We start from the raw sequence: 11,251 nt of genomic DNA, 5'->3' as shown, positions 1-11,251 counted from the left end.
ACCATTCCATAGCAAGAATGAATAAGTATGGAGATAAGGGATCACCTTGTCTTATACCTCTTGTTGGATGACAATCATGACATGGAGATCCATTCAGAAGCACTGAAAGAGAAGTAGTACTTATACATTGATGTATTAACTGACACCATTCGTTAGAAAATCCAAAACTGCTTAGAATCTTCAACAAGAAAGGCCATATCTATCAAAATCCTTTGACATATCTAACTTTAGAGCTAACCAACCTCCTTCTCCTTGTTTTCTTTTCATGGAATGAACAATCTCATGAGCAATAATAGTATTGTCATTTATTAACCTACCAGAAATATAAGCAGCCTGAAAAGGAGAAATTATCTTATCCATGAAGGGCTTCATCCTATTAACTAAGATTTTAGATATAATCTTGTAAGAAGTGTTACATATCCCTATGGGCCTGAAATCTGAAGGAGAAGTTGGTTTACTCTTCTTAGGAATAAGAGATATGTAGGTCTTGTTTAGTTGTCTTGGCATCTGTTTTTAAGAAAAGAAATTTTTAACCACATTACAGATATCTTCTCCCACTGTATTCCACTGAGATTTATAAAACCCTGCTTGAAATCCTTCAGGTCATGGAGCTGACCAACTTTCCATACCTTTGAGAGTTTTATGAATTTCCCCATCACTTGGGATTGTAAGAAGTAATGCATTTTCCTCATCTGTGATTAAAGTAGGAATAAGAGAATAATGATGTTATTCAATAACTGGAGTACTGGTGGTACTGATGGCCTTAAAATGATTTGTAAGAAGTAAGGAAACTTCTTCTCTAGAATGAACCCAATGACCTTCAGCATCTTTTAAAGAGTCAATATTGTTTTTGTCCCTTTTCCTTTTAGTTAAAGTATGAAAATACTTGGTATTGTAATCCATTTATTTGATGAAGTTATCCCTTGATTTTTTCTTATTAAAATCATTTTGAATCTGGTGCCATTTATCTAATTCTTTAGATATTTCTTCAGCTTTAGCAGTGTTTTCTCTTGAGAAAGGCTGTGCTTGTATCTCATCTAGCTGTTGTTGAAAATTATCCACATTCTTGTTGATATCTCCAAAATGTTCCTTATTCCATTTTGAGAGAGCCCTTCTTGTAAAATGAAGTCTCATAGTAAATTTATGAGCTGCTGAGCCTTGAACAGATATGTCCCAGGCTTTTGTAATTTCCTCCTTACACATTCTGTCTTGAAGCCAAATACAGAAAAACTTGAAAGGTTTCCATAATTTGGGTTGAGAGTAATCAGTAACAAGCATTATGGGACAGTGATCACTTCCATTTTGACTTAGGTGAAGTAATTTTGAATCCTGCAATTGGTTACTCCAGTGTGCATTAACTAAGGCCATATCAATTCTTGATCTTCTACTGCCAGTTCCTTTGTTATTACTAGACCAGGTATGTTCTCTTACAATGAATCCCATGTCCTCCAGACCAGCTTGTTGAATTATGGAGTTGACTAAGCCATCACCTGAAGAAGAAGAAGAAGTAGAAGAATAAGTATTATCATTCAAGTGAAAATTCAGATCTCCTAGAAGAACCCAAGGCTGAGAGATATTAACTCTAACATCTTTGATGAAATCTCATTGCTCTTTCTTCTTAGTATAGTTACAAAAACCATACATGAAAGATACTAACCATTCTTGTTGACTTGGATCACTTTGTACAACTGCATGAATCATATTATTTCGCAACTTACAATATCACATATGAAGCCATCTTTCCACAAAAGTACTAAGCCACCAGAGAGACCAAGTGTTTGAATGTATCTAGTATTAGGAAATCTAAGAGGAGAAAGTAAAGACTTCATCTTATCTTCAGTTACTTTAGTTTCACAGAGAAACAACATATCTGGATTTTGTGTTCTAATAAGATTTCTAAGATGATCCCTAGTAGATTGGGTTTTGAGACCTTGGACATTCCATGCTATTATTCTCATTTTGAAAATGATAAGGACAGGGTGTGAAAATACTACAGTTTCGAAAAAAGTTGAATGCAGAAAAAGACTTGTTATGCAAGGCAAGTGATGTAAATAAAAACGTTGCACATTCAGAGCTTTAAGACAATGAACCTTTAATTGTTGAAAAACATACACTCTATTTAATGCTACCCTAATCTTAAATTTCCCAACTAACAATTTATGAGATTGAAAATTAGAATGGTTGAAAATAAAAGAGTAGAAATATACCTGATTCCCCAAATTTGTGCAAGTTGAATAGTTATTTTTCACTGTGACTCTGTGAGTTGTCTGGCTAGCCATGTTGGTATCATTATTTGCATTTGGTGATGTAGATTCCATAGCAGCAGTCTCTTCCACATTCGAAGTACCAATCCTAATTCTTTTAACCAACCTGATATCTTCTTCAGTGGCTTCAATTTCATTGAGGAGTAAAGAATCCATATTAATTTTTTTCACCATCTTTTGGTGGCACAAAGACAGTGGATTTGGTAAACTTCTTTTGACTCACTCTAACAGCAGGTGCATCATCTCTGTTGATGACTTTGGTATTATTACGAATATTATTGATATTACCAACGAAATATGGTTTATCATGAGCCTTTTTGAGAAAGATGGTTGCATCTTTACAAGCATCCTTTGAGTGATTGATGATATAACACTCTGTGTAGATATTCTTTGGTTGACGCTCAAAGAAGAGTTTTTCCCACTTGGTTGTTCCAGTATTGGTAGTACACTTGATACCTCTTCGCATTGGCATAGAGAGATCCACGTTTACGCAAACTTTGACAGGGTCCTTTCCAATTGGCATTGCATCTTCAGGTTCAATTGCAACTACTTCACCTAATAATGCTTCAATTTTCTTGACCGGGGATACATTCGTATGTTCAGGGAGAAGATATTTTAGTTGAACCCAAAAGTGCTGAAAGTTCCAGTGCTTTTTCAGTATAAATCATTCCAAGAATATAGTCATGAACAACAAGAAGAAAGTTGCTAACATTTCATGGTCTTTCATTGATTACCGTGTTCAGGAAATCCCAGTTGCTAAATTTGAAAATCATAATGTTAGGTTCCACTTCCACTATTCTTAGATCTTATGGTTTAAGGAAAGGCCAAGTAAAGTGTATTTCATAACTGTATCATAGTTCATTCTCCCTTCTATTGTGATCTTTCCAATCGCACTAGCCTCCCAGTTGGAGTCTTCTTCTTCATTGGTAGTATTGCTTTGCCTAACCACAATGACTTTATTGGTATCACCAAGTTCCAGTGTTGCTTTATTGAACTTATTAACTGGAGCTACCCTCTTCCATATTGATAGATTTATTCTTGGATTGCATAACCTTACAGAAAGACTGATAGGTTTTGGGTTTGGCCGGGAAGGTTACAAAAGAAGATTTCTCTATGAAACAATTAGGGTTTTTAGGGTAAAAGTGGTATGTTTGGAGTTTTAGAATTGATTGCGGTGAAATTGCATGACTTAAATTGCGGTAACAACCATCTATAGAATTTGAGTTGAAATGGTAAATAATACAGCTGGAGTAACCCAGAAATAACGCAATCAGGTAACAAAAATATTGAATCCTTTTGACTTTCTTGAAGTTTGAATTTTTTGAAAAATCTTGAGAGAGGGATTGCCTGGTGCTTTGAATCATTGAGTTGAAACAGTGTCGAGTAATCTGCATCACCATGCCTTTGAAACAATAGATACCAACATGAACTAAACCAATAAGAAAAAGTTTGAAGACGAACTTAACAAAAGTTGTAATCACAGTATAAATTGAGGTAAAATCCATTAGAGATAACCAATCTGCAAGCGCAAGTAGGGAAAACAAGAAATTAGTTAGCCATTAATGAAAACGAAATCGCCAGAAAGCAAAAGGAAAATAAAAAAATACTAGACCAAAAATAGAGATTTAAAAGGATGTAGGGTAAATTATAGAATTTAATCACTATTTTGTAGCAGTGATCTTACGAGTGATGATCATAGGAAAGTAAAATCACAAATAAAAAGACATGAAAGATCAAAATGTATCTTGAAAAAATTAAACTGAGTTGACTCAGTAATTACGGATTTGCATAGCACTTTCAGTTCAAGAAAGTTCAATTTATAAGAAAAGTGTTACTCGGATTTGCTGATTGATTTGAGAAAAAGAGATAAACTCTTTAGTATTATTCTTTGATTGAGTTTTCACTCTCGTATTATTATTGAGGTTTAGTCCATACAGATTTCCAAACGAAATATTGGGTGTGGTTGTTGTACCCCCACCTTTTCAATTGGTATCAGAGCAGGCAAACACGCTAAGACCTTATAAGTCTATGTTTGATGCAATCTGATTATTATGAACAGAAGTGTTATCTCTATAAACGTACCGCCAGCCTTCGATGGCACGAACTATTTATGGTGGAAAATTGATGTGCATGAATTTCTACAAGCGCGAGATATTCAATCATGAGTTCGTATTGTTAATGGCTATGATCCTCCAACAGTTATAGTAGACGGTGTAACTGTTGCAAAGGATATTGGTAGTTATAATGATGTCGAGATTAATGTTGCAAGGAAAAATTCGGACGGATTAAATGCTATCATCCATGCCATTACCCCGATCTTCAGCACTACGTAACTACGCTGAATAAGTCTAAAGATGCTCAGGATATCTTAGAAACCGTATTTCAAGGGAATGTCACAGAGAAAGAAGCAAGGCTTAAAAACCTAGCTTCAGACTGGAAAAACCTTCGCATGTATGATGATGAAACCTTTGATGAGTTTAACCAAAGACTTTCTCAAATAGTTAACTCCTCATATTCGTTAGGAAAAACTATTCCGGAGAAGTTTATTGTGTGAAAAATTATCAGGTCTCTACCATCAAGATACGAGTCCAAGAAACATGTCATTGAAGAAGCAAACGATATTTCTACACTCTCCAGGAATACTCTTGTTGGAAAGTTAAAGATCTTTGATAATGAACACCGGTTTGGAAAAGAGGTGATTTCTCTTAAAGCTGCAAATAATTCTGATCCTCTAGGGATAAATCTGGTCCGCCAGATGCTAAGGATGTTACTCCACAACAATTTAGAAAATTCTTGAGAGACAGGAAAAAGAGTTTTTCTAAAGGTTCCACATCTCCTAATGATGATGTACAATGATTTAGTTGTCGTGGTTTCGGGCACTTCTCTTCAGCATGTCCTAGCTAGAGCCATAGACAATCAGCATATGAAGCAGCTTTGCCTACTCTTAATGATGGACCTGAATATTATGATCACCAAGAGTACGCAGACGAGGTTGCATTAGCTTCTGGAAAAATTCTTTCGGATACTGATTCTGACGAAGAAGTGTTCCATGTAGATCCAGTTGTTAATAATCTTCTTAAAGAATGTCATTAGAAACTCTCGGAAGCTGAAAGCACCATTTTCAATGAGAAAGTTAAATATGTCAGACTTCTTAGTCGAATAAAGACTTGCAAAACCAACTTGATTCTATTGGTGCAAGAGATTATCTCAACGAAATACGAATGCTTAAAGAAGAAATTATCGAAGGTCGAGACCGGGAAATTACTCTTCAAGCAAAGTTAGATAACTTGGAGAACATTGAGATGAACTTGTTATTTGATTCAGAACGAGAATATCTCAAAGTTCAATGTGAATCATCCAAGAATGATCTAGTTATTACGCTTGAAAAGGTTGGAAGAAGAAAACTCGAGCTTAAAAGAGAGTTTGTCTAGAAATAGTAGTTCAGATAAATTAACCTCAATATTGGGAGCATGTAGAATTCATCATGATACACGAGGATTGGGCTATGAAGGAATAGACGCTCCTGGTATTTGCAAAGAGGTTAAATTTTTCAGAGCTAAAGTTTCTGAAAAAGCAGGGGTCTAACAACCACACCCAATATTTCGCTTAGCAATCTGTATGGACTAACTCCAATATACTTTTAAGAGAATCAACTAGACAGTCAGACTCAATTTTAACAAAAAGTATATCAAGGAGTTATATCTCAATTTCTCGATTCAATACTTACTCAAGCAAATAGAAATCTGCGAGTCTAATTGAATACAAGAGAAATTAACTTGAACGGTACCAAAGACCAATGTTCAAGTATCAATCAATTTCAATCAACAACCAAAGGTTGGATTTACCAATTGATCGATTCAACGCACAACCTATGATATTTCAATTATATAACAAAATATAATGCCGAAAAGAAATAACACAGATACCAGAAGTATTGTTAACGAGGAAACCGCGAATGCAGAAAAACCCCGGGACCTAGTCCAGATTGAACACACATTGTATTAAGCCGCTATAGATACTAGACTACTACAAACTAACTTCGGTCTGGACTGTAGTTGAACCCCAATCAATCTAACACTGATCCAAGGTACAGTTGCGCTCCTTACGTCTCTGATCCCGGCAGGATACTACGTACTTGATTCCCTTAGTTGATCTCACCCACAACTAAGAGTTGTTACGACCCAAAGTCGAAGACTTTAATTAATAAACAAATTTGTATCACACAGAAAAGTCTACAGGAATATATAAATATATGTCCCACAGAAATACCTACGATTTTTGTTTCGTCTTTTGATAAATCAAGGTGAACCTGAACCAATCGATAACCCGGACTTATATTCCCGAAGAACAGCCTAGAATTGTCAATCACCTCACAATAATCTAAATCGTCTGATGGCGAAACTAGATATTGTGGAATCACAAATGATGAGACGAAGATGTTTGTGACTACTTTTCTATCTTTCCTATCGGAGAAATCTATCTTGCCAATCTTCCAATTGTACTCAAATACAGTAAAACAGCAAGATCAGATCACGCAACTACAAAGAAAATAGTTGGTTCTGGCTTCACAATCCCAATGAAGTCTTCAAGTCGTTAACCTACAGGGTCTCGGTAGAAACCTAAGGTTAAAGGAGAATCGACTCTATCTTATACAACTAGTATCACACAGAGGTGTGGGGATTAGGTTTCCCAGTTGCTAAAGTTCTCCTTTATATAGTCTTCAAATCAGGGTTTGCAATCAATGCTACCTTGGTAACAAAGCATTCAATATTCACTGTTAGATGAAAACCTGATTAAATTTCAAGCTAATATCTTTCAACCGTTAGATCGGGTCTTAGCTTGTTATACATAGATGAAATGTAACTTCATTTAAGTTTGAGTAACCGTACCTAAACGTGTACAAGTCGTTGGTTCAACGGTAGTTAACCATAGGTTAGCCATATGAGTACTTTCATATCAACCTTATTCTTCTTTACCACAACTAGTTCAAATGACTCAAATGACATAGTTAGAGAGTTGTTCAATTGCCTAGATCTCATAGAAGTATACAATACACAATCGGAACAAAAACAGTTTTGATTCACTCGAATCGATTCATGAACATTATAGCCACGGTTTGCAAAGATTGCATTCCTTAAAATATAAATGTCTTAGTTCACGAATTAAACTGTTTTTAGAAAATAACCTATTTAAGTACGCATACTGGTACGTGGACTTAAGTACCCGGAATAAGTTTGTTTTTTAGTTCACAAACTCCAGCAGAAATTCAGGGGATGTGAACTTCCGACGGTACGCGTACTGGTACGCGGACTTTAGTTCCGGTTATCCTGAGCAGCAAAGTACGCATACTTTGGTTCAAGGATATTGGACTTACACACATATGAGTTGTCTCACAATTTTTACATCCAACCATGGTTATGTATTCTAAACTCTCATTTCAATCATTGAAACATTCTTAGAGAACGTTATATAGTTGTTGTTCACAAACTATTTTTCGTCAAAGCGATTTTCAAGTGATTGAAACTAATATGACTTTCATCACTAGTAAATATGAACTTGGCCAAAGCGAAAGCTGACAAACACATGTTTCGAGAAATAGATAAGCGAGATAAACTCAACTCGAAATAGTACATGTGTGTAATCATACTCTATATAGCAATACGACTTTTATCTCAAGATAGGAGATAAAGTAGACTTTTGAGTGATAGATAAGTTCAAGTCTCCACATACATTTTTGTTGATGAAGCTCCACCAGTTCCTTGAGTAGTTATTCGTCTTTGCATGATGAACACCGTGGAGTCTAGAGCTCAACTACACTTTCTATCCTAGTCCGAGACTTAGCTATTAGTAGACTAGAAATCAAGACTTATAGTTTTGGAAACTAAATTTTACAAACAAGATTGATATAGCAACGCTTGCGAGTTCGACCGAGCAGTGCTCTAACAGTTTCTTCTCAACCAAAACCTTCCACGGGTGACAAAAGTGAAGTATCTCTACAACTGACGATGACGAAAAGAGGAAATCATGTGAAGTTCCAAAGAAAGCACATACACATTCAGGTAACACTACACAAACTTTTTTCATTCTACTAAACATTGCTTTTATTGTGGAAAACCAGGTCACTTGCAAAGAAATTGAATATTTCTTAAATGAGATAAAACCAGATCTGATTCTGTTAAGATGGCAAGATCTGATGTACCAAACTGGAGAAAAACTGAGTCTCATAATATCAGTTCTGTTAGAGCATAGCTCAGTTGAACCCACTAAGCATTGGTATGTCAAGATTGGTTGTCATATTTTAGTGAACCAAAACTCATTTAAAGAGTCGCTTGATTATTTACTAGAGTCAACTTCGTATAGGTTAGCTTGAAAGTATTAGGATATGAGACATTACAAGTATTACGTATAGACTTGAAGAATGAGAAGAAGTAGGGAGCTACAATGACGACATCATCCTTCCACTTGAGGTTAGTAATATTTGACTTGAACTGTTTCATTCTCTAACATATCTTTCAAGTCGTGCATATTGAAAAGATAACTGCGAAACTGTGAATGATTATACTCTAGTTAGACGTAGTATTAAGGAATTACAATATGAAGTATAAAGTCTATGTTTTGAACTTCGTACATAAGACATCGACATAATCATATGAATGCTATTGTTATTATGTATAGGCATGGGTGAAGATTTTGTCCTAGAAAACAATGTTTTACATTCGTTTAAAGGAAATAAATTCATAAACTTGTTTTGTGAATCGAAAGGGAAATCGCTAGGCCTATTGGTATTGTTATTCATTGCAAATCTTTTGAATTACCAATATGTGTGTTTAGTATAACCGCTCATAACTTGTTTATGTATCTTGGTAAAACTATTCACAAGGCCTGACTTTTGTATTAGTATGACTTTTATTAGTGAAACCGATCTTAAATAATCACCTAAGATGGTAAGATTGATATCTTGAATTTGGTGTGACTAAATACTAGCCATTGGGTAACGGATCCTAGGTAATCGATCCTTGTTAGAGGTTTAACAAGTTTTAGTAAGTTGGTATAACCAATCCTATAACTTGGTCAAACGATCACAAGTTTTACCATAAGAAGTGGTAACCGATCCTAGTACTTAGTTAGCCATTTTATGGTAACTAGTGTAACCGATCCTAGTACCCACTTGGAGGTAGAACCGAAAATTTATGTTGAGGTAGAACCGTGAAAACCATTAATGGTGATTTGATAGGATAATCAATCACATAGTTCTTGGAAGTCAGATGAACCAAATCTAAACTTGTTTGGAAGTGTGGCAAATCGTTTCCAAGATTGTAGATATGAAAAAGGATTTACAAAGTAAAGATGTCGACATACTTTGAATATGTGCAGTAACTCTTATCTTTTATTGTTCAAAGATATTCTTTAATAGCTAAAGGAGAATCCCGGATCGAAATAAATTGAGAATCTTTTAATTAAGGTTTTTAGTTTTTATATACTTTTAACTTCCAGCAATTAAAATGAATATCTTTAGAAAATAAAAATTAATAATGTGCATTTACTAGTTGGAGATTTTTTACTTAGATTTTGGTCATTAATTGGACAAAGCATTTCCAGAAATTATGAAAACCGATTTTAGCTTTATTGCATATCTTTGAGAATATTCAGTTTTGGAAATTCCTTGGTATCCAAACTTCCTTGTCTATAAATATTGAAGTTTGCATTTCTTGCAAACTAATCCTCAGGGCCAGCAACACTACCTAGTTGTATTGTTGCTGGTGGAGCCGCCTATTCGGAGAGGAAAGTACCCTAATTAGGCGAAATCTCTTACGGACGCTCAGTTTAAAGACTTCTTTGGGATTGAGAAGATCTATTAGTACCATTGGTGGGAAACTAGATAATTATAGTTTATTATTAGTTTTCGATCGATTTGATTGACTAAAGGTGGTTGAACTTTGATTGCACCTAGTTTGTTTATGCTTGAGAATCTTCTCTTATGATATATGATTCACTCAAACTAGATCGAAGTTTCGACAGTGATCTTTAGACTGTTTGTAGATCTAAAGACGTATTGTGATAATCCATTATTAACAGACTCCGTTCTGTGTGTGATTGATCACAAGATATTCAAGTTGATTGTGTGCAGGTGTTTATTTAATATTTAAGAAGATTTAAAGACGAAGAAGATTTATGATTTGAGTTCATAATCTTTGGTGTGCACAATACTTGTTTCGGATGGAAAAGGATCCAAATATAATCGGTTTATCTTTGTGATCGATTAGATTGATTAGTTGAGTAGATCGGCATCAATACAATTCTTTGTGATTAAAAGTATTGATTGCATAATCTTAACAATTAATTTGGTAGTTGTTGAAAGATAGATCTAAGGACCTGACAAAGGAGTTTATTGGGATAAACGAAAGTGCCTTTTGTCGAAATCATATCACTTGGTTGAAAAGAGTTGTTACCGAACAGATTTGTTGTTCCTTTACTGTTTTGAATACGAACCAAAGGTATTATTCCAAGTGTGTGACTTATTACAAGTTGGAGTACAGACGGAACTCGGTGAACTATAGGTTTAGTTGTTTGGTATCAACTATACGAAGTTGGTTTAGATTTTGTATAGCATCTTAATCCTGAGAGTATTCAATTCTGGACAAGGTCCCGGGGTTTTTCTGCATTTGCGGTTTCCTCGTTAACAAAATCTTTCTGTGTCTTTTATTTTTCTATTTCCGCAATTATAATTATTTTATTATAATTAGAGGTAAAATACACAAACGTTAATTCCTATTTACTTGATAGAAATCCTATTGTGTTTGGTTAAGTCCGAACCTTTTATCAAGTAAACATACTTCGTTGTTGTATTGTATCGATCTTGTATCCATAGTCAATCACACAAGTTATCTTATTGTCGTACTGTCTCGATCTCGTATCCATAGACGATCACACGAAGTGTGAACCGATTAGTTGTATTATCTCGACTCAGTCCATAGAAAATCACTTTC

The 11,251-nt window shown here is 34.9% G+C and overlaps 1 protein-coding gene across 1 annotated transcript; it reads right to left on the bottom strand.

Moving 5' to 3' along the window:
• Nucleotides 1–903: 903 nt before the first annotated feature.
• Nucleotides 904–2,420, bottom strand: LOC113330470. Its single transcript, XM_026577279.1, has 3 exons — nt 2,208–2,420; nt 1,658–1,688; nt 904–1,550 (listed from the first exon to the last, which is right to left on the bottom strand). Exons 1-3 carry the CDS (start codon nt 2,418–2,420, stop codon nt 904–906), a joined length of 891 nt encoding a protein of 296 aa, XP_026433064.1.
• Nucleotides 2,421–11,251: the final 8,831 nt, after the last annotated feature.

This window comes from Papaver somniferum, unplaced genomic scaffold (assembly GCF_003573695.1).
Source record: "Papaver somniferum cultivar HN1 unplaced genomic scaffold, ASM357369v1 unplaced-scaffold_118, whole genome shotgun sequence".
In the NCBI taxonomy this organism is placed as follows: Eukaryota; Viridiplantae; Streptophyta; class Magnoliopsida; order Ranunculales; family Papaveraceae; genus Papaver; species Papaver somniferum.
The sequence above is the reverse complement of the archived record's forward strand: the minus strand, read 5'-3'. Positions and strand labels throughout refer to the sequence as shown.